We start from the raw sequence: 25,156 nt of genomic DNA on the forward strand, positions 1-25,156 counted from the left end.
ATAACAATACGGTGAGGAACTAACTAAAGAACACGCTGTTTTGGACTGGGTGTTGCGCAATGAGAAATGATTAAGTGGAGGGAAGACAATGGCCTAGTGGGATTTTACTGGACTATTACTCAGTCAATGATGACATAGCAGGTGGTGGAATTTGAATCCAATTTTAAAAATCTGGAATTAAGTATCTACTGATGACCATGAAAGCATTGCCCATTGTTAGAAAAACCCATCTGGTTCAAAAATGTCCTTCAGGGTTGAAAATCTGACATCCTCATATGGTTGAGCTTACATGTGACTCCAGAGCAATTCATTGTCTTCATTGTAAGAGGATTTGAGTTCAGAATTAGGGATGTCTTACTGCAGTTGTACAGGGCTTTGGTAAGTCACACCTGGAGTAGTACGTACAGTTTTGTTCTCCCTACCTAAGGACGGGTATACTTGGCATAGAACAAGTGCAACAAAGGTTCACTAAGCTGATACCAGAAATGGCAGGAGTGTCCTATAGCAAGGGATTGGTTCGACTGTGCCTGTATTCACCAGAGTTTAAAAAGATGACAGGGGATCTGATTGAAATGTATAAAATTCTAACAGAGCTGGACCTTCTGGATGTAGGAATGATGTTTGCATTGGCTGGGGAGCCTATAGCCAAGCATTTCAGTCTCAGGATACAGGCAGGCTATTTAGGACTGAGATGAGGAAAAATTTCTTCACTCCACGGATGGTCAACGTGTGGAATTTGGTACCACAGAAGCTGTGGAGGCCGGGTCACTGAGTATACTTAAGAAAAGGATGGATAATTGTTTTCTACAATTAAAGGCATCAGGGATACGGAAAGAAACAGGAATATTGTATTGTGATATAGGACTTGCTATGATCTTATTGAAGGGCACAGCAGGTTCAAAGGGTTGAATGGCCTACTCCTGCTCCAAGTTTCTATGTTTCTATGTTACATGTGACTCCTGGCCCCTGCAATGTGGATTAGTCAACTTCCCTCGAGGTAATTATGAATGGCCAACAAAAGCCTGACTTGAACAAATAAAACAAAAATGCTCTGTTCTTTTTAGCAATGGAACTAAATAAGGAACTCTATATTGGTTACTGACATAACAATAAAATACATCAGCAACAACCAAACACCAGCTCTGGTGCCATGATCATTATTCATTCTTCGTTACATCCGAGCACATGACAACATGCAACACAGGCACAGTGCCTGATGCTACAGCGACTGCAGAACCACCATTATAAGATCATACAACAGGAGGCCCACAGGGGAGTACAGAAATAACAAAACTTCTCATCTGTTAGTGTCTCTGGAATGGCAGGAATGTACATCCCAATTAATCGATGAGGTGTGCTCTGCACAAACGGTCTAGATGACTGAAGCCATTGCAGCCACTAAAGGTGACAGCTTTGGTCTCACTGTCACTTCTGTTGTCAGGGAAAATACACCTGTATCCACAGAGTTCATAACTTAGTCTTTGGTGTGAACCTTCATGATGAACACTGTTATTCACAAAAAGTAAACACAAGAAAAATAACACTGGCATTTCATGACCACTGAATGTTTGGAAGTGCTTTCGAATGAAGAAAGTACTTTTGAAGTTTAGTCACTGGTATTTTGTGGAATTATGCACTAGCCAAGTTAGACACAGCCAGGTCCCACAAACAGAAAAGTGAAAATGAGCAGCTAATTTGTTTTGTGATGATAATGTAAGAATTAATCAATAATCAACCAGGGATAACTACCGTGATCCTCTTCAAAGCAGTGTCATGTTCTTTTTGTTAACCCGAGTGGACACTTGGGGCATAAGTACAATGTTGCATCCAACACTCCAGCACATTCAACAGTGCATCACTCCTTCAGCACTTCACTGCAGTGTTTGCGTTGACGTTTGCATTCAATCCCTGGAGTGAGAGCTCCTAAATCCAGAACAATGTGACTCAGGAGTGAGACTGCAACAACTGACAGATATTCAGAGTAACTACATTCAGACAACAATGACATCGTTAAAAATATGATAAATCTTTCTGAATGTGATTTCCGAAATATTGTACCTGCACAAGGATGCTGTCGATATAGTTCTATACATATAACTATTTAGTCTTCTTCGTCAAGTGCTTTTTTATCTAAGATCTTTGTACCCATTTTGTTTCTCACTGGGTCCTCAATGATTTTGGAACTCCCTCCTAAAACGTGTGATCTGTTTGGCACCAAACTCTCCTTTCATCTTAATATCCACACTTTTTTTTTAAGTACACTAGTGTCCAAATTCACTTACTTGACAAACTCCATTCACCCAAAAGCCCTGAGCTGGCAACTTTTTAAGTAATGCCTCGATCTTAAAACTTCAAGTATATTATTTGGCAGTGGAATATGCCACTTTTAAACTTAATACCGAATTCACTGTGTAATGATATGCTTTACGCCAGAGGATCTTTGATGAAATCACTGTTCATTAATCTCATTACACTCTAAATGTGAAATAGTTTTTGGGAGATTATCACATAAGTATTTTATAAATCACCTTCCAGACTTCATTTGCCAATTTGTTTTGGCTCTGTCTACAGGAAGATTGAAATACTCTACAAAATTGTCCTTGTTACGAAGCTCCAATATTTCCTTGTTTAGTACCCTGGTCAACTGCAGAGGGGATCTATGAAATACCACCATCAGTGTTTTTTGACTTTACTATTCCTAATTTCTTTTATACAGATACAATTTCACGCTCGTCAGTGATAAAGAGAATTCAAGTGATAGAAGAATAGAATAAGTGAGTGTTGAGAGAAAATGGGAGAAACTGGGAGAGTTTATGTGAGATTGAATGAGTGACAGGAAAGTAGGTGTGGGGAGTGAGGGAGCGGGTGTGAGAGGTATTGAGGGGGCAGGGTGTGTGGGGGGGCAGACAGAGTTGGTAGGGTGGTGGGGAAGAGGAGAGAGTGTGTGGGAAAGATGAGTGTATGAGCCAGATGTACACTCAGCTTTCCTCTCCCTTCTCCAAAAGAAATCCAAAAAACAAGTTTGGAGAGGACAAAAAAACTTGTCTGAAAGGCAACTGCTTCTGACCCCCATTTTGCTATGAAGTGTGCGGAGATCAGTTTGGAGTCTGCGCCACCTGAGAGAAATCTTTGGTTTGTGATAATTAAACCTAACTTCTTTGAGTAGCCCAAGCCTTTCCCTCGTGACAAGAACTTGGACAAGCCTGTCTTTCCCTGGCTATGCTTTGTAACTGAAACATCAAAAGAAGCTTTAGTTGGTTCAATCTGTTCCTTCACAATTATTCACACCAGAATATATTAAAATCAGTCTTGTACTTAAATTATCAAATTTCTGCTTTGGGTTTATTTAAGTTCACAATTATTACTGTGCCAAAGCTTATACTTCTGAAATCTGCTAAGTGAGATAAAATGAACGAGCCTGCTGCAATAGAATACAAAGCATCTAGGGAGATTGGGAATGACTAAACAGGGGGATGCAGGGCATTGCTTTGAAGTAACTATGGGAGATATCAAGGAACAAGCAGCTGAGCTTTACCTCAAGTCACCAGAAACTGAATGTTGTCTCCTTCTTAGATATCCTTTTTCTGGCTTCCTTTCAGTATGCCCCATATCTCTTTCCCTCTTCTACTAACCCCCGTGATATCTTCATCTTTCTTTTTATTTGCAACATCGCTGCTATTTTCTAAGGATTTCAACCTACTTCACAAACACAGCATGTAAAATAAAATCAAAACAACCTAACTGGAACCTAACTAATTGAGCAGAATGTGATAAACAACTCACTTCACTGGTTGATAATAACACAGCTTCTTCTACTTGCCCTTTATAGATTGTACATTGTTAACTTTATCCCCAAAAGAAAAGCCAATAAGTTGAAACACAGCTTAAAGCCTGTGAAAACACTACACATGATGCAAAATCAAGGAAATGTTCAAAAAGGATCCCCATATATCAATATGAAATGAAAAGGAAACATTCAACCATTGGCACAATATTGAAATGCCGCTGAACAACGAAATATAACATTGTTCAGGTGAAAAAACCTCCAGCAAACCCAGCAGCAACATCAAATAAATGAGATGTATAATACTACTGCGTATGAAATATAAAGTTACAGAAACTGCGTTATACATTGCCTAGAGGTAAAACTCACCTGATTTTGCGACTGCCCCTCGGCCGCTCTGATTGTACAGACATGTAGCTTGTGCTGCTGAGGCGTGAGGCACTGCTGGTTCGGGAGATGGCTGAGACATCACTGGCATCACTGTCTGATGATTTTATTGAAATATTATCAATGCTTTTGTTCTGATCCTTGTACAGTAGATGCTAGAAGTGAGGAAGGTAAGAGATCATTATTAATTTTAATATCCGCACTAACGAACAATGTCACTCATGGACTTCAGTACTTGTGTGATGTGTACATAGCCATACATCTAAATGATTGGCTGCTCAAATCAACGTGATTTCCACTTGTTCGTAAGAGGCAGAGTACCAGCTATATTCAACCAGCTGACACTTGCAGAATGCTAAACAAAATCTCTACTGTTAGATTTGATTCTGTGATCAGAGAGCAGTCACTGAAGCATCCAGAGTCTGCCAATAAATACGTGAAAAACCAGTTTAAGATTAAGCACTGAGCTTGCAACATTTACACATTCTCCACAAACCCAATCACATCAAGATTTTCTGCAAACTAAAGGAAATGTGCTAAATCATTATGTCTTTCTGAATTACCCAGGAACTTATTGGAATCTATCCTAGTTTCTTGTGTTAACTCCACAGCAATGCCTCAGGCAATTAGAGTTCACTTGCTGACCAAAAAGCTGCATTATCTTCCATTGTACAAATTGTTGCGATGGTTTGAAATCTGGCATTCTTGTGTTTGTCCTGATGAGTGAAAAATGAAAAGTGTCAATTTATGCCTCTCTTTTCAGCAGTGTTTAAACTTGACTTTTGCTTCCCCCTTCAGACAACTCTAAGAACCTGGCATGTTCCTCGCTTGTTATCTACAATTACTTATTCCTTAACTGTACAGTAAATGGAAAAGTCCTGGGGAAAATTGATGCACAGAGAGATCTGGGTATTCAGGTCCATTGTTCCCAGAAGGTGGCAACGCAGGTCAATACGGTGGTCAAGAAGGCATACGGCATGCTTTCCTTCATCAGACGGGGTATTGAGTACAAGAGTTGGGAGGTCATGTTACAGCTGTATAAGACTTTGGTTCAGCCACATTTAGAGTACTGCGTACAGTTCTGGTCACCACATTACCAAAGGATGTGGATGCTTTGGAGAGGGTGCAGAGGAGGTTCACCAAGATGTTGCCTGGAATGGAGGGCGCTAGCTATGAAGAGAGGTTGAGTAGATTAGGATTATTTTCATTAGAAAGACGGAAATTGAGGGGGGACCTGATGGAGGTCTACAAAATCATGAGGGGTATAGACAAGGTGGATAGCAAGAAGCTTTTTCCCAGAGTGAGGGACTCAATTACTGGGGGTCATGAGTTCAAAGTGAGAGGGGGAAAGTTTATGGGATGTGCATGGAAAGCTTTTTATGCAGAGGGTGGTGGGTGCCTGGAATGCATTGCCAGCAGAGGTGGTAGACACAGACACGATAGCATCTTTTAAAATGTATTTGGACAGGTACATGGATGGGCAGGGAGCAAAGAGATACTGACCCTTAGAAAATAGATGACACATTTAGACAGAGGATCTCAATCAGCGCAGGCTTGGAGGGCCGAAGGGCCTGTTCCTGTGCTGTAATTTTCTTTGTTCTTTGCTGCGTTTTTTTTTTAGACCAGTGGTCAGTATCCTCATTGCAAGCAAATGAGAACTAAAGGCTTTACTGATTGGCCCAGGTTAACAACACCAATCAAGAACCTCATTGTTAACAAGGTGAACCTGGTCCCAATCACCACAAAGTCTGAAACAAAAACTGAAATTGATAAATTGATACCATGACTGGTACCTTCTGAGGAAAGAAAGGTGAATTAACATTTTGGATCCAGTGACCTGTTTTCAGAACTAATAATAAGTGGGAAAAGGCGGATACATTACACTGAAGAAGTTGGGGGGTAAGAGGATGGAAGGAGGAAGCAATACATGGAGTTGGACTCCAGAGGGAGTCCATGTGGGAACCCTGCAGCCTTTAAGGCTCGACAGAGTTCAATAATTTTAAAGAACAAAGAAAATTACAGCACAGGAACAGGCCCTTTGGCCCTCCAAGCCTGCGCAGATCCAGATCCTCTATCTAAATGTGTCATCTATTTTCTAAGGTCTGTATCCCTTTGCTCCCTGCCCATCCATGTGCCTGTCCAAATACGTCTTAAAAGACACTACCGTGTCTGTGTCTACCACCTCCGCTGGCAACACGTTCCAGGCACCCACCACCCTCTGCGTAAAGAACTTTCCACGCATATCTCCCTTAAACTTTTCGCCCCTCACCTTGAATTCGTTATCCCTAATAACTGAGTCCCCCACACTGGGAAAAAGCTTCTTGCTATCCACCCTGTCTATACCTCTCATGATTTTGTAGACCTCAATTAGGACCCCCCTCAACCTTCTAATGTAAATAATCATAATCGACTCAAGCTCTCTCCATAGCTAGCGCCCTCTATACCAGTCAACATCCTGGTGAACATCCTCTGCACCCTCTCCAAAACATCTACATCCTTTTGGTAATTTGGCCACCAGAACTGTACGCAGTATTCCAAATATGGTCAAACCAAAGTCCTATACAACTGTAACATGACCTGCCAACTCTTGTACTCAATAGCCTGTCCGATGAATGACAACAGGCCGTATGCCTTCTTGACCACTCTACTGATCTGCGTTGTCACCTCAGGGTAAAATGGACCTGAATACCCAGATTTCTCTGTGCATCAAATTTTCCCTGGGGATTTTCTATTTACAGTATAGTTCGGTCTTAAATTGGATCTTCCAAAATGCATCACCTCACATTTACCTGGATTGAACTCCATCTGCCATTTCTCCGCCCAACTCTCAAATCTATCTATATTCTGCTGCATTCTCCAACAGACCACTTCACTATCTGCCACTCCACCAATCTTAGTGTCATCTGCAAATTTGCTAATCAGACCATCTATACATTCTTACAGATAATTTATGTATATCACAAACAACCGTGGTCCCAACACGGATCCCTTTGGAACACCACTGGTCACAGTTTTCCATTTTGTGAAACTCCCTTCCACTACAACTCTCTGTCTCCTGTTGCCCAGCCAGTTCTCTAACCATCTAGCTAGTACACTCTGGACCCCATGCGACTTCACTTTCTCCATCAGCCTACCATGGGGAACCTTATCAAACGCCTTACTGAAGTCCATGTATATGACATCCACAGCCCTTCCCTCATCCATCAACTTTGTCACTTCCTCAAAGAATTCTATCAACTTCGTAAGACATGACCTTCCCTGCACAAAACCATGCTGCCTATCACTAATAAACCCATTTTCTTCCAAATGTAAATAGATCTTATCCCTCAGTATCTTCTCCAGCAGCTTCCCCACCACTGACGTCAGGCTCACCGGTCTATAATTTCTTGGATTATCCTTGCGACCCTTCTTAAACAAGGGGACAACACAAGCAATTCTCCAGTCCTCCAAGGCCTTACCTGTGCTCAAGGATGCTGCAAAGATACCTGTTAAGACCACAGCTATTTCCTCTCTTGCTTCCCTCTGAAACCTGGGATTCATCCCATCTGGACCTGGGGACTTGTCCAATGTAATGCCTTTTAGAATACCCATTACTTACTCCCTCCACATGCTGACTTGACCTAGAACACCTGGAACACTAGGTCAGAACACCTTCTTTCATGTCCTTTGAACACCTCTACACCCAGATCCTGTCCTCACATGGGCTCCTTTAAGCGCAGCCAGCCAACTTCCACAAACTTATGATCCCCGTTATCACATTTCTTTCTCCCGAGCTTACCATTATCTATCCCTTTGTCTAGCTAACTGTATTTCTCTGTCTCTACCTATTTGCTTACTCCTTTGCACCCTACCGCTGTCCCTCCAACCAAATATATTCCCAGTCTTCAGCCTTTGCCTAGCTACTCCCAGTTCTGAAGGAAGTCACTGGATCTGAAATGTAAATCTTGCTTTCTCTCAATAGATACTGCCAAACATGCTGAGTTTCTCCAGCAATTTGTTTTTGTGAAAGAACATAAGGAATCGGAGGAGCAGCCATTTGCCAAAAACTGCCTTTCCAAAGCTAAGAAAATCATTCTCATCTTTGTCTAAAATGGAAAGTCCCTTATTATTAACTGTGCCCCCTGGTTTTTGACTCCTGTAAAACAGAATATCCTGTCAACACTTAATTTATCAAACTACCTCAGAATCTTTTGTTTTATGACAATGGTGTAGAATACAGCCAACTGATGTTTGAAATCTATTGGCCAATTTAATACCAGGGACTTTCATGGAGTACAATAATTTTAAAATAGAGCAAAAAACATTGACTTAAAATGGCTACAGGTTGCACCTCCTCCTCACAGGCTGGGTAAGTTTAATAAAACTAACATGGATTATACAAATGCCAGTCAGAGCTTTTACCGAAGGGAACTGAGGCCAATCAACAATCATCTACACCATTGATGGGAGGTGTTAAAAGACCATTATCTCCCATTTTATTTGTACTTTTATGAGAATCCTCACATGTTGGAATAAAATTATGAAGCTTGAAAACATAATTTCTGCAGATATGGAAGAAATGTCTAGCTTGTATATGGAGGAGCCTTCAGGTGTTGGATTTTTGATAGTGGAATGAATACTGGCTAAAGAAGGTTCTGTCTCTGCCTCTTCAGAAGAAAAGTGTCCAGTGACAACACTGACTATACAAAAACATCAGGAAACTGAGGACATTAAAATAACGATAATATTACCTAACGTTGATTGGTGATGAAATCAACTAACTAATCATGGTCTCAGATTACAACTTAATGCCTTAAGGACATCCTAAGAACTGTTTTCTTTAAATCTTCATTTTGGACTGGACATGATTCCCTTTTAATTTTGTACAACTGCATCCATTTGTTTGTATGTGTCTGAAGGTGTTTGACACAATAGACTCGGGGGAAGGTTATAGTTCACGGCATAAAAGGGTCATTAGCAACATGATATAAAATTGGACGAGTATCAGGAAACAGAAATTAATGGTCACTGGTTCTATTTTGGGCTGGAGGAAGGTTTGTATTGAAGGTTCCCAGTTACTGGAACACTTGCTTTTCTAAATAAATATTAATGATCTATATGTTAGTGCGCAGGGGACAAGTTCAAAGTATGCAGACGATGTAGAACATGGAAGAATAGTAGAATGTGAAGAGAACTATAGAACTCTGAAACGATATTGACAAGTTAATAGAGTGAGCAGATAGGTGGCAGATGGGATGAGGTTCAATGCAGAGAAGTGACAAGTGATGCACTTTGGTTGAAAGAACATTGAAATGGGGAGCAAGAGCTCAGGTATCCATGTGTGCAAATCTTTGGAGGTGGAAAGACAGGTGGAGAGATCAGTAAATAAAGTGCTCTCTTCTTGACTGATACATAGAGTACAAAAACAAGAAACTCAAAGAAGGCACTAATTAAACATCAGCTATAGTATTGAGTAAGTTCAAGGCATGGGGGGGGAGTGGACAGAGGTTGGTCACACTATCAGAAGGATGTGGACAGAGGTTGGTCACACTATCAGAAGGATGTGAATGTTTTGGAGACTATGCTGAAGAAATTTACAAGAATAGTTCAGGGATGAAGAATTTCAGTTATGAGGATAAATTGAGGTGACTGGAACTGATCTCCTTGGAGAGAAAAAGACAAAGAGAACACCAGATAGTAGATTTCAAAATCAATGAAAGGGCTGGATAAAGAAAAGAGGGAGAAGCTATTACCATTCATAAAATAATCAAGAATGAGGGAACACAGTTTGAAAGTGACTTGCAAAGAGTAGCAGATGTGAAGTGAGAAAAAAACCTTTTCACACCGTGAGTGGGAGGGTATGAAATGCACTGCCTGGAAATGTGATGGAGGCAGGTTCAATTGAAATATTCAAGAGGGCATTGGATGAATATTTTGATAGGAATAGTCTCTAAGGATATGGGGAAAAGGGCAGGAAAATGGCACTAAGTCATGATGCTCATTTGCACAGCCAGTTCATTTAGCAGGCACAATAGACCAAATGGTCTCCTTCCGCACCATAACAATGTTGCTACCATTTGAGAAGGTTGTAAAGGTGGGAGCTCATTCAATTGGTTGCATCAGCTATATCAGTTTCAATAGGATCACCTCAAATTGTTTTAAACTCCAATGAATGTGTCAAGGGAATCATCTCTGCATTGCATCCTCTGTAAAGAGGCCCTGATTGCCCATTGGCCAGAAAGGTGGGGGAGCAGAATAGATTGGAGTTGTGCATTGCTTCTGTGCAGAAACATAATGTAGTAGCTTCAATGGAAATTTCCTGGGATTCAGAAATGCAACGGACAACAGTGCTACATCTGGAAGCTTCTGAAAACACGCCTTACAGCACTAAAAACTTCTGAGGGTTCTGGTTAAAAATTTAGACTCAGTTAAGCTCAATACATACCCAGGAATGTTACAGGAATAAAACTGGGTATCTATTAAACAGACCCAGACATGGATCTTAAACTTGCCCCTTGCTAATTACACTCCTCTACCACTTACATCCCTGTCAATCACTCTCTTACAAAACGCCTTTTTCCCACTTCCTTCCAACCTATCAATTTGACTCGATTACACCCTCTCTACTCTTCATCTCTCATTCCTGCCATGACCTGTTGACCCCCTCATATCACCAGACTCCACAAGCCCCTGACCTGAAATGACATTTGCAATACCGCCACCCCCCGCAAATGGTCTGATGCCATCTCCAGATTTGCCCCACTGATGTGAACTCACCCCCAGAAACAACACCCACCTCCCTCCTGACTCCTCGGTTATTGTGACGTGCTCTGATGCAGATGGCAGCCATTCGCATTGGATTGTTTGAACAGAGCTGGAACTAAATTCCTTGCAGCATTTTGTTAGCTCATTTGGAGAGAGTTTAAAGCAAATCAGCAGGGATTTGGGATTGAAGAGCTAATATCAGAGGGGAGTAGCAGGGTGCACAAAATACACACACATACACAAGCACACACACGGTCTCTCGCTACCTGTCTCTGTCTCTCACACACACACACACACACACACACACACACATACACACACACACACACATCCTCTTACACACACAGAGTCTCTTTCTCTCACTCGCACTCTTATTCACTTTCTCTAACAGAAACTGGTGGGCTTTCCTGTGTATCTGAAGTCAGCAACTAATTTGTCAGTATTTTTGCAGATGTGGTGTTTTCTTAAAAGGACATGTTTTAAAGCTGGGCTGTGCAGTGAATGGGTTTTGTGCACTAATGAACGGTAATTTTTTTAGAAGATTTCTTAGAATCCCTACAGTGTGGAAATAGGCCCTTAACCCCATGAGTCCACACCAGCCCTCTGAGTATCCCACCCAGACCCATCCCTCTAATCTACACTTCCCTGAATACTATGAGCAATTTAGCATGCCCAGTTAACCTAGCCTGCACATCTTTGGACTGTGGGAGGAAACCGGAGCACCGGGAGGAAACCCACACAGACACAAGGAGAATGTGCAAACTCCGCACAGTTGCCCAAGGGTGCAATCAGGCATAGGTGATGCATTTTGGAAGGTCGAATTTGAAAGCTGAGTACAGGATTAAGGATAGGATTCTTGGCAGCGTGGAGGAACAGAGGGATCTTGGTGTGCAGATACATAGATCCCTTAAAATGGCCACCCAAGTGGACAGGGTTGTTAAGAAAGCAATATGGTGTTTTGGCTTTCATTAACAGGGGGATTGAGTTTAAGAGTCGTGAGATCTTGTTGCAGCTCTATAAAACTTTGGTTAGACCGCACTTGGAATACTGCGTCCAGTTCTGGGCGCCCTATTATAGGAAAGATGTGGATGCTTTGGAGAGGGTTCAGAGGAGGTTTACCAGGATGCTGCCTGGACTGGAGGGCTTATCTTATGAAGAGAGGTCGACTGAGCTCGGTCTCTTTTCATTGGAGAAAAGGAGGAGGAGAGGGGACCTAATTGAGGTATACAAGATAATGAGAGGCATAGATAGAGTTGATAGCCAGAGACTATTTCCCAGGGCAGAAATGGCTAGCACGAGGGGTCATAGTTTTAAGCTGGTTGGTGGAAAGTATCGAGGGGATGTCAGAGGCAGGTTCTTTACGCAGAGAGTTGTGAGAGCATGGAATGCGTTGCCAGCAGCAGTTGTGGAAGCAAGGTCATTGGGGTCATTTAAGAGACTGCTGGACATGTATATGGTCACAGAAATTTGAGGGTGCATACATGAGGATCAATGGTCGGCACAACATTGTGGGCTGAAGGGCCTGTTCTGTGCTGTACTGTTCTATGTTCTATGTTCTAATGAGCCTCAGAGTTTAAAAACCAGGCAGGAAAACACACCGACACTTCATCAGAGGCTGCACTGTGGATGTTACCAAGCATGGTAATGAAACATCTGCAAAACAAGAAACCAGCTCGGCGAGCCAACAAACCTCAACAACCTCAACACTCACAACCCGAGCTACAAATCTACCCCAAAAACTTACAAATACATAACACTGTGATACCAGCTGATCTTAAATTGGTTTCAAATTTACCTCCTAGCATAGGTCAAGTTATTTAATAAATTATTTCCAAAGCAGAATCAGTTCTAATGGTGGATACGCTTTTCTGAAGCTGAAAAGCACGGGCTGGTTCAGCACGGGCAGCCTGCTGCCAACAGAGAAAGATCAAATGGACATGCTAAATGATACAGTCCACCAGTCATCAGGATGGATTGCGAACATATCTGGCATCTCACCAGCACCAAAACTCATACCATGTTATTCATTTATGAATCACTTGTTGGACTTGTGTAAAGGTGATAACCTGCCTCATCTTGTATATGATAGAACTTGTTCTCACAGTCACTATATCTACCATTTATGGGTTATCCTTGACACAGAAATGTGATGTCCCTTTTATGTCCTATCGTATCCACAATTGATTCTGCATTGTGTGAATTGGCCAAATGATGGTGTGAAACTGTTGCAATCATGCCTAAATGAATTTTCCACATACAGAGTGAAAGATTCCTTCAAATTCACTAAGACCACGTATGAGCTACATATTGAGAGCAATAGCATGCCCATGTGCTCCTTCAACATTGCCAGCTGATTTATCAGTATATCATTCAAATAAGCCATTGAAATCTGGACATATCACCCGTGTCTAGTTTGGTGTTCATCAAACTCATGACCTTAGCAACATGTGCTAATGGTTTCAGTTCCATTAACACTAAATATGCCCAAATAGATGGTGTTACCATGGGACCTCCTTGACGTCAAATTCTTGCTAACATCTTTGTTGGTAACCATGCGAAACATATCTCTGATGGCATGATCCCTAGCCGCCCTTGCATATTTCCAACTCATAGGTGACATGTTTGCAATACTTGAATCTGTATTAAAGAATTTCTTTATTCTTGTTCAATGATCTCCATCCTGGGCTGAAATTTACCACTGAAATGGAGTACCCTTTCCTTGTTATATTCATTGAGAAATCAGCCAAATTGGTTCTCAACTCCTATTTACTGAAAGCCTACATTCACTGGTCAGCATACATGTTGGATTTTCTACAGTTCCACAAGATAAATCTTATTGGCAACTTCATGAATATTGTCCTCACCATCCTCTCACTGTGTAGACTTGATGCTCAGATAGGGCCTATCAAAGCAATGCTTGTAATAAGAGTTACCCTGATCAAATCATCAATTACTGTACATCACAAAAACCCATGAAAGGGCCTATATCCACCACTTTGACTCTGAACAGTGCTTTGTCTACTTCATTATCTGGGAAGGGGAAGGTGTCTCAAAAATTTAGCTGCAGGTAAAACTAGTCATCTCACACTTTCACTATCACTATCAAGTAAATCGATGAGTGGTTTTCTCTACTAAGAGGCTGTTCCCTATCCATTGCTGAATTCTACCAATTGTTGTGGATAAGATATTAGTTGAGCATTAACCTTCCAAGGATCTCAATTGGTGGTGGGCAGGAAGGGAGTCCACAGACCTGCCACAGTAGAATTCATCAGTTGGAGGTGGGCAGGTGTCAGGGACTTCACCTGTAATGCTCCTGCCTGATGAATTCTCAGTGTCGTGCAGCCTCTGTGCCCCCATCCCCCTGCATCCCTGGCCATACCTCTCAATTAATAACAGGGGAGAGTTGTCTCAATTTTTCATATCACAGTTTCCTCCTTCAGTAAAAGATTATCTACTACAAATAGAAGAATGGAAAAAAATGTGGAATTCATAAAACAACATAAAAATGCTCTATCAAAATACACTTCAGTCAGTTTAAGAACTGGTGCTATGTAAAGAAAGAGTTTGAGGGTTTGAGGAACTAAATGGCCCACTCATTTTGTTCAGTACTGACTAATTGTTTGATAGATCAAAAGTGAAACATTGTTGAAAGGAGAAACAAGTTTGAGAATTTGCCCTGCACTTGACAGGTCTAGACAGGTCTAGGATCCAAATCTTCTTCTGTCTGATAACTGTAGCATGAAAAGCTTTGAAATTGTGTCTCCTTTTCATAATGTTTAACTCTCTCATTACTGTACTCTGAGTCAGAGGGCTATTGCACTACTGCAGAACAGAAGGGGGTCATTTGGCCTATTCAGTCCAGGTCTGCTCTCTGTCAAACTACCCAATCAGTCCTACTGCCCAAGATGAACAAAGGTCTAGGCCCGAAACATCAGGCTTCCTGCTCCTCTGATGCTGCTAGGCCTGCTGTGTTCATCCAGCTCTACACCTTGTTATCTCTGAACCTCACAGCCTGCAGGTTTATTTCCATCAAGACTTCACTCAAGTTTCGTTCAAGATCATTCATTATTTCTACTTGCCCTAACGTTGGAGGCAGAGTGTCCAGGCCATTACCTATTACCACATAAACATGTTTACTTTCCTTTACTCCTACAGCTCTCATTGAAAACCTTAAATCTGTGTCTCCTAGTCCTTGAGTCATTAGTCAAATATAATAATTTTTCTTCATCTGTCTTATTGAAATTCTGTCATCATTTTATATGCTTTTATCAAGTCTTCCCTCAATGACTTTTGCTCCGAGAGCAAATCCAGTTTCTCAAACCAGCCTGGGTTAAAATTCTTCATCCCTGAACATTCTGGTCAGAGCAAAGGAACAGGAATAGGCTATGCTGCCCGTCAAGCCTATACAACCATTCAATATGTCCATGGCTGGTCGAACAATGGCCTTTGATCCAAGCTATCACCATAACCCTGTACATCACTGACAGATTTTTTTGATTTTCAATAGATATATTCAAAGACTGAGACTCTGCAGCCCTCTATTGGACACAATTCCAAATATTCACCATGCTCTGAGTAAAAAATATTCTCCTTACCTCAGACGCAAGTGATTTCCCACCTTATTTTGAAATTGCATCCCCTGGTTCAAAACTCCCCAAATGGGGAAAATATTACCTACCCTATCTATTCCTTTAAGTATTTTAAGTGTCTAAGTTTTAATGGCACCACGTTATTCTTCAAAGAATACAGACGCAGTTTGCCCAATCTCTCTTCACAGAATAGTGCTGCTACTCCAGGAACAAATCTCATGAGTCTTTGTTGCACTCCCTCTAATTCCAGAGGCTTAAGCTGTACACAGTGCTCCAGGTGTGATCTAACCAAGCTGCTATACAATTGAAGCATGACTTCACTACTCCTGTTCTCAAATCCTCTTGGAAAAAAAGGCTAATAAAGGTTACTCTGTTTGTGTTCCTAATAGCATGCTGTACCTATGTATCAGCTTCCAATGAATTATTGACAAGGATACTTAAGACCTTTTTCTCATCTACACTTTGCACCCTCTCTCCATTTACGTTTTTTCTGCACACCTGTTCCTTCAAAGTGGGATAACATCACATTCTTCTCCTTTTTGCCCATTTATTAAGTATGTCCAAATCTTACTCACAACACACATTGCCACTTAGCTTTGTATCATTTCAAATTTGTAAGTATTACAAATTTGGTCTCCACCCCAAAATCATTGATAACTAACTGCTAGGGCCCCACAGACTGTTCTATTTAGGACCCACTAGTTTTAGCAAAACCAGGGCTTCAGAATGGTTCAGTTTAACTTCCTTGCTTTTGTAATAGTTACTTCTATTTAAGAAACTTGAGAATCCTTAAACTGCTGGAAGCTGCATGCTCAGCATACCCTACACCCTTGAAGATTGATGCACTATGTTAGACTGAATTCTGAATTGAGTTTTGATGCAAGCCTGGAATTCACTGAGCTCCATGAGTCAAGACTGAAATATTGAGCTGTTTTGCCATTCAGTTGTAATCCTCTCAATTCACAGCAAGCATTCAGCGCGAGTAAGGAGCCAGTATGGTAATGATGCACTCAAATGTAATATTAATTTCTTACTTCCTTATCAATGATTCTATTAAGAAAAAAATACTGACTGAATGCTAGGTTGACTTGGACACAGCCACCTCTGTAGATCTGGAAAGCTCCAGGTTCAAACATAGGGGAAAATGGCAAAGTAAGTACTGGCATTTGTCCCATTGACTCTGTCAACGTGACCAGTATTGGAAATCATGAAATCATTGCTATGAACATTTAGTTTACTTTTTAGTTCCTTTACCTGACTCGTAAATGAAGGAAATCAGAAAATAGCACAGGTCAGCAAAATTAATCTATGTCTTGTGTAAAGCAGCTCATCATAGAATCTCTACAGTGTGGAAACAGGCCCTTTGACCCAACAAGCCCACACCGAACCTTACAGCATCCCACCCAGACCCATCCCCCCTATAACCCACCTAATTTACACCTATGGGCAATTTAGCATGGCCAATTCACCTAACCTGCACATCTTTGGATTGTGGGAGGAAATCAGAGCACTCAGAGGAAACCCACACAGACACAGGGAGAACGTGCAAACTCCACACAGACAGTTGCCTGAGGCTGGAATAGAACCCGGGCCCTTGGCACTTTGAGACAGCAGTGCTAACCACTGAGCCACCATGCCACCAGCTAGCAGCCTTTTTACCTTACTGAGGTTATTATTTTCAGTCTTGTACAAAGCTCCCATGGCAGCACCATCAACAGCCTGTCTCCAAATAAGCCAACAGCAAAGTGGGATGGTGGGCACCACAGAAGAGCATCCTAAGTTATTCTTAAAAGATCATTCGTTCAGCTGCTTTGGAAAGTTCAGCTTGATTCCTTGTCAAAAGAAGTTAATTTCCAATTGTGTTTGAGATTAATCTGGGAATGGTGCAATGCAAGAGAAATTCTTTAATTCTTCGCAAACAGGAAACTTCACAACCACAAAAAAGTACATGCATGAGTACATGCAATGTGATAACATTCAAGGCTATGGGCCAAGTCCGGGAAGGTGGGATTAATGTAGATAGATTGATACAGATTTGATGAGCCAAAGTCTCTCTTCCATGCTATATAGTCACATACTATACTAGGCCCAGAAGAATGCACTAGCTTCCATAAAAGGTGTGATTCAGAAGGACCACATTTAGTGAAGCTGGTGCACTTCCCTTGTCACTGTCTGATCACTCCAGATAAATGGTAAGGATAGCACAGGAAACAGCAACAAGGCTAAACAGTTGAGTTGTGTGGGACCAGCGTTATGGGTCATCTGAAATGTTTGTTATAATAGTGCATCATGAACATATATTACACATATCTAATGGAGTCCTGCTTGCAGTCTCTGAAGATCTTCATCCTGTTGTGACAGTCCATGTTGTGTTCTGGAATCGTCATTTTTCAAAACTTGCCCTCTCTGTAGTGCCAGAGCATACACCATCATACATTAGGTAAACTGAAGGGCATCACTGGATCTTTACAGGCATCTGAATTATATCTTCAGAAGTCCAAAAGCCTGTTGGATGGTTGTTCTAGATTAGCAGGTGTTTTTGGGAGAGTGGAGGTTGCAGGCCTCTTGTGAATTTAATTTCCAAATGGTATCCTGTTACAACTTGCGTGCTAAATTTATGTTACAATCTGGCTAGGAACTAATATCGCTAGTTATCACTCAGAGTAAACAGGTGATCAATGCAGACTAGAAACTGTGACTGAACATTCCACAGAACAGATCAAATATCAAAATACAAGCAAAACCAATCCCATGATTTCTGAGCAATTCCCCCAGAGGCATTAACACATTGGGTTATCAATCTCATTATGCTTTATAAGGGGATACAATTCTTCATGTATATATATTTATATACTTTCTCAACAGCTGTTCCATCATGCACTGCATCAGCAACTGCTGTTTGATCACCCGCCATACTCCCTATTTAAAACAATAATTCCCATTTAACACATCAATCTCCTCGGCACTCACTATGGTGTATTATTTCAGTTGCATCTTTTTGCAGCTGGAACCATTTCTAAAATGACTGGGTGACCCAGACAACTTTTCGCTCAGTACGCGTCGCACCCAATGTGGAGCAATGATTGTTATGGTATAGTCTCAGCTACCATACCTCTTCATTGAGTTGACTTTCTGTTGTTTATCCATGACTCCTGTTCACTCATCCCTTAATTTGGTTTTCAACTGGACAAGAAATTTGTAGCTTTGCCACAAAATAAATACTGATAATATTCAACCTGTATATTTGCTAAACAAATTTCAGTTATGTTAACTGCAAGATTTTAGTACAACAAGTAAGAGTCGAAGAGAGGTGGAAGGAGCTAGAGGCACAGATACCTAAATCAGAAAAACGTTTTGACAGCCTCAGAACAAAAGTTACACATATCTGGAAAGAATTTTAAGTTTCTAAAGAATCGGATCGTTAGAATCAGAGGCGTTAGAAGTATAAAGTTTAACTCTCAACCTTTGTTGTCTTCAAATAAAGTTGTGACCTGGTTCACTGACTGCAGACTCATGTTGTGTATTCCTGTCCTGATACATGCTAAGGTGTCTGGGAAAATTAATATTACACACACTGGTTGAGGAGTCTGCAGGGTCTTGGAGGCACCCTGATCCAGACAATACGGGGCAGCACGGTGACTCAGTGGTTAGCACTACAGCCTCACAGCACCAGGGGCCTGGGTTCGAATCCAACCTCGGGCGACTGTCTGTGTGGAGTTTGCACATTCTCCCGGTGTCTGCGTGGATTTCCTCTGGGTGCTCCAGTTTCCTCCCACAATCCAAAGATGTGCAGGCTAGGTGGATCGGCCATGCTAAATTCCCCGTAGTGTTCAGGCGTGTGTGGGTTATAGGGGGATGGGTCTGGGTGGAATGCTCCAAGGGGTGGTGTGGACTTGTTGGGCCAAAGGGCCTGTTTCCACACTGTAGGGAATCTAGTCTAATCTAATACAGGTATACACAGTTGGGATCGAGTGAATCCCTAAAGGAGTACAAGGGCAGTAGGTGTATACTTAAGAGAGAAATCAGGAGGGCAAAAAGAGGACATGAGATATCTTTGGCAAAGAGGATTAAGGAGAATCCAAAGAGATTCTACAAATACATTAAGGGAAAAAGAGTAACTATGGAGGGAATAAGGCCTCTTAAAGATCAACAATGACATTGATGTGCGGAACCATGGGAGATGAGTGAGATACTAAATGAGTATTTTGCATCAGTTATTACTGTGGAGAAGGAGATGGAAGCTAGAGAACTTGATGAAAATAATAGTGATATCGTGAAAAGTATCCATATTACAGAAGAGAAGGTGCTGGACATCTTAAAACATATAAGGTGGAGAAATCCCCAGGACCTGACCAAATGTACCCCAGAACTTTGTGGGAAGCTAAGGAAGAGGATGCTGGGCCTCTTGCTGAAACATTTGTATCACTGAATGTGACAGGTGAGGTGCCAGAAGACTGGAGGTTGGCTAATGTGGTGTCATTATTCGAGAAAGGTGCTAAGGAAAAGCCAGGGAAGTATAGACCGGTGACTGTGATGTCTGCGGTGGGTAAGTTGCTGGAGGGATATTTTGAAGGACAGGATATACATGCATTTGGAAAGGCAAGAACTGATTAGAAAGAGTCAGCATGGCTTTGTGCATGGGAAATCATGCCGCATTAACTTGATTGGGTTTTTGAAGAAGTGATAAAGATTGAAGGCATAGTAGTAAGTGTTGTCTGTGTCGACATCAGCAAGGTATTTGACAAGCTTCTCTATGGTAGACTGGTTGGCAAGCTTAGATCAAATAGAATCCAGGGAGAGCTAGCCATCTGTCTATAAAATTGACTTGAAAGTAGGAGACAGAGGGTGGAGGAGGAGGGTTTTATTTTTGAACTGGAGGCCTGTTACCAGTGGTGTGTTGCAAGGATTTGCACTGAGTCCACTGCTTTTCATCACTTATATAAAAGATTTGGATGAGAATATATGGTATGGTTAGTACGTTTATAGATGACCCCAAAATTGATGGTGTACTCGACAATGAACAAGTTTATCGCAGATGGACCAACGAGCTAAGGAGTGGCACATGGAGGTTAACTTGGGTAAATACGGAATGTTGCATTTTGGCAAAGCAAATCAGAGCAGGATTGATTCCATTAATGGTAGAGCCTTGATGAGTGTTGCCGAACAAAGGGATCAAGGGGTGCAAGTGTACAGTTCCTTGAAAGTGGAGTCACTGGTAGACAGGGTAGCAAAGAAGGCATGCTTGCCTTCATTGGTCAGTGCAGTGAGTTGAGGAGTTGGGATGACATGCTGCAGCTGTACAGGACATTGGTCAGGCAACTTTTAGAATACTATGTTCAATTATGATATCCATGCTATAGGAAGGGTGCTGTTAGACTTGAAAGGTTTCAGAAAAGATTTACCTGGTTGTTGCTTGGCTCAGAGGGTTTGAGTTATAGCAAAGTTGAATAGGCTGTGACTTTTTATCCCTTGAGCATGGGAGGCTGAAGGGTGACCTTATACAGATCTACAAAACCATGAGGGGCATGAATAGAGTGAATAGCCAACATCTTTTACACAAGGTAAGGGAGTCCAAAACTACGGGGCATAGGTTTACTGTAAGAGAAGAAAGCTTTAAAAGGGACCTGAGAGGCAACTTTTTTACGCAGAAGGTGGTGCGTGCCTGGAATGAGCTGCCAGGTAAGTGGTTGAGGCGGGCACAATTACAACATCTAAAAAGCATCTGGATAGGTACATGAATAGGATGTGTTTAGATGGATGGGAGCCAAATTTTGGCAAATTGGACTAGACCAAAGGGTCTGCTTCCATACTGTATAACTTTATAACTCTGAGCCTCTGTCAGAGGCTTGTCAGACTGGAACTTTTGTTCCAGAGCCAAAGAGGCTTGAGAGGTGACACTTTTGAAGTTTTTGAAATCATAACAGGCACAGATAGGGTGAATAGCCAAGGACTTTCCCCAACTCGGGGGCAGTCCAAAACTAGAGGCCAAAGTTTTAAGGTGGGATGGGACAGAATTAAACAGGGACCTGAGGAGCAACATCTTCACACAAATGGTGGCGCATACATGGAACCAACTTCCAGGGAAGTGGTAGATGTAAGTACAACATTTAAAAGACATTTTCACAGGTTCATGAATTGTAAAGGTTTGAAGGGATATGGGCCAAACACAGGCAATTAGGTTAGTTCAGTTTAGGAAAGCTGATTGGCATGGACATGTTGGGCCGAAAGGTCTGTCTCTGAGCTGTATAACTCTATGAGAATAAACAAAGAAAGCACACAGATTCATTTCTACAAGAATGGAATGCAAAAGCAGGAAAATTATATCGAACTTGTACAGACTTGATCAGCCCACACTTGGAAACCTGTGAACAGATCGCCGTAAAACAAAACAATACAACATGACTGGAGAAAATGCAGAAAAGACTGACAGGGTTAATACCAAAAATGAAAGATGATACAAACTCTCAAGAAAGGTGGGGCTTGTCTCTCTCAAAACAGAGAACTATGGAGTGCCTTTAATTTCACTTGTAGCTGAGCTATGGGAGTCACTCTCTATTCCATTTTTAATTGCCCTTGTGAAGGTGGTGATGAACTGATGAAGATTTTGTTAAATAAAATGTTTTCACTGATGGAAGTCAAAAAACTAAGGTCATCAATGTAAAACTGGTACATATAAATCCAATGAAAAATCAGAAGAAACGTCTTTATGCAGAGGGTGGTCAGGATTTGCCTTCATCAGGGCATTGAGATGACTATTAGAAATGCAGTTAAGGACAATCAGCGGTTGAAGGAGAGTGGATGGATATTGATACATAACCTATGCAAAACGTCATTCTTACCTTTGTACATTGATCACATTCCTGTTCAAAACTGGTTACTGATTCTATAGACTGCTTACTGGGATGCACTTTCCCCTTTGCCTGCTTTGTTCGCTCCTCCTGTACTATTCGGCATCCTGTAAGTAATACAGATGTTCATGATGATCAAAAGGAAATTTTATGTGGAACAAAATTTTGGCTACCTAAAAACAAAATTTTCTCAATTATTTTTCTATTTAGGATTAAAGAAACTTAAAGTACAGAGGAGACCTCTTAGCCATTCATGCTTCTTTGAAACAGCAGACATGCCGAGTCTCACATCTCCTCCTTTTAAACCTGCAAGTTTCTTATCCTTAGTTCCCCATTCGACTCTCTTAAATTTATTTCTGGAACCAGGTTACACCACCTTATCCAGTAAAATATGCCCTCTTGGTGATATACCCATCATGTTGAATCTCCGGTTATCTACTTCCGAGATTCCTTCACATTGAGAATAACCTCCATTGTGTTGTGTGGCACTGTGCTAAATGGGACAGATTTCAAACAGATCCAACAATTCAAGACTGGGCATCCATAAGGTACTGTGGGCCATCAACAGCAGAACTGTACTGCAGCACAATCCGTAACCTCTTGACCCGCATATTTCCCACTCAACCATTACCATCTAGTCAGGGGATCGACCCTGGTTCAACAGGAAGTACAGGAGGGCATGCCAGGAGCAGAACCAGGCATACCTGAAGAGAAGGTAACAGTCTGGTGAAGCCACCAACAGGACTACTTGCATGCCAAACAGCATAAGCAGCAAGTGATGGACAGGTCGAAGTGATACTATAACCAACAGACCAGGTATTAGCTCCACAGTCCTGTAACATACAGTCATGATTAGTGATGGACAATTAACAATTCAGTGGTGGAGGAGGTTCCACAAATATCCCCATCCTGAATGATGGAAAAGCCCAGCACATCAATGCAAAAGGTAAGGGTGAAGCTTTTGCAGAAGTCCTCAGCAGAAGTGCCGAACGGATGATCCATCCTGGCCTCCTCCAGTGGTCCCCAGCTTTACAGATACCAGTCTTCAACCAATTCAACTCACTCCACATGATATCAAGAAAATAGTTGGAGGAACTGGATACCACTACGGGCCCTAATGACATTCCACCAACATTACTGAAGACTCGTGCTCCAGAACTTGCTGCTCCCCTATCTAAGCTCTTCCAGTACAGTTAAAACACTGGCATCTACCCGATAATGTTGAAAATTGCCCAAGTATGTCCTCTACATAAAAAGTCAAATTCAATGCAGCCAATTACCATCCCATCAGTCTACTGTCGATTATCAATAAAGTGATGGAAGTTGTCATCAACAGTGCACTCCTCAGCAGTCTGCTCACCGACACGCAGCTTGGGTTCTGCTAGAGCTACTCAGCTTCTGACTTCATGGCAACCCTGGTTCAAACAGTGACAAAAGGGCTGAATTCCAGGGGTGATGTGAGAGTGACAGCCTTTGACAGCAAGGCTGTATTCAACCAAGTGTGGCATCAAGAGGCCCCAGCAAAACTGGAATCAATGGGTATAGGCGGCAAGCTCTCTGGTGGTATAGAGTCATACTTGACACAATGGAAGATGGCTGTGGTTGTTACAGGTCGGTCATCTCAGCTCCAGGCCATCTCTGAAGGAGTTCCTCAGGGTAGTGTCCTAGGCTCAACCATTTTCCGCTGCTTCATCAATGGCCTTCCCTCCACCATAAGGTCAGAAGTGGGGATGTTTGCCGATGATTGCATAATGTTCAACATCATTCACAACTCTTTAGACAAGAAGCAGTCCATGTCCAAATGCAACAAGATACGGACATTATCCAGGCTTGGGCTGACAAGTGGTAGGTAACATTCACGCCACACAAATGCCAGGCAATGGCCATCACCAATAAGAAGCAATCTAACCACCGCTCTTTGACATTCAGCGGTGTTACCACCACTGAAACCCCAGTATCAACATCCGGGGGATTATTTCTGATCAGAAACTCAACTAGACTCACAACATAAACATAGTAGCTGCAAGAGCAGGTCAGAGGCGAGGAATACTGTGGCGGGTAACTCACTATCTGATTTCCCAAAACCTGTTCATCATCTACAAGGCACAAGTCAGGAGTATATTCTCAACTGATTGCAGCCCCCCCAAAAAAATCAAGATGCTTGACACCATCCAGGACAAAGCAACCCGCTTGATTGGCACTACACCCAAAGATCCTCAGACAGCATCTTCAAAATCCACGAACTCTTCCATCTACAAGAACATGGCCAACAGAGACATGGGAACATTACCACGTCCAAATCACTCACCATTGGAAATATAACACTGTTCCTTCACTGTCACTGGGTCAAAATCCTGGACTTCCCTCATTAATGGCATTGTGGATCAACAGCAGGTGGACTGAAGCAATTCAAGAAGGCACCTTCTCAATGTCAACGAGGGATAGGCAATAAATGCTTGCCAGCTAGAGATGCCCACATCCCACAAAATGAATAAATTAAAAAATATTTTTCTACTAAATCAAAACTGATCTATTCTACCCAACTGTCATTTTGAAAATCTCTTAATCTCTTCTGATCTGAGGAGAACAATGCAAACTTTTCTTCCTCCCCTTATAACTCCACCTCCTTTACCCCACATTCTGTTAAATCTCTAGTTTTCTGATGAAGAGTCTAGGCCCGAAACGTCAGCTTTTGTGCTCCTAAGATGCTGCTTGACCTGCTCTGTTCATCCAGCTCCACACTTTGTTATCTTGGATTCTCCAGCATCTGCAGTTCCCATTATACCAGGTTCTGGAGGGTGTTG

General features: G+C 41.9%; 1 protein-coding gene across 5 annotated transcripts in view; it reads right to left on the minus strand.

The window, feature by feature from the left end:
* Positions 1–25,156, minus strand: part of LOC125452394 (regulating synaptic membrane exocytosis protein 1-like) — a 596,477-nt gene that overhangs the window by 119,891 nt on the left and 451,430 nt on the right. For all 5 annotated transcript variants that reach the window (XM_059645492.1, XM_059645491.1, XM_059645490.1 and 2 more), the window contains 2 exons: positions 22,344–22,459; positions 4,154–4,326 (listed from right to left, as the gene is read on the minus strand). In XM_059645492.1, the coding sequence (XP_059501475.1) occupies positions 4,154–4,326; positions 22,344–22,459 (289 nt within the window). The remainder of the gene's footprint in view (positions 1–4,153; positions 4,327–22,343; positions 22,460–25,156) is intronic.

Source organism: Stegostoma tigrinum, chromosome 4 (assembly GCF_030684315.1).
Source record: "Stegostoma tigrinum isolate sSteTig4 chromosome 4, sSteTig4.hap1, whole genome shotgun sequence".
Lineage (NCBI taxonomy): Eukaryota > Metazoa > Chordata > Chondrichthyes > Orectolobiformes > Stegostomatidae > Stegostoma > Stegostoma tigrinum.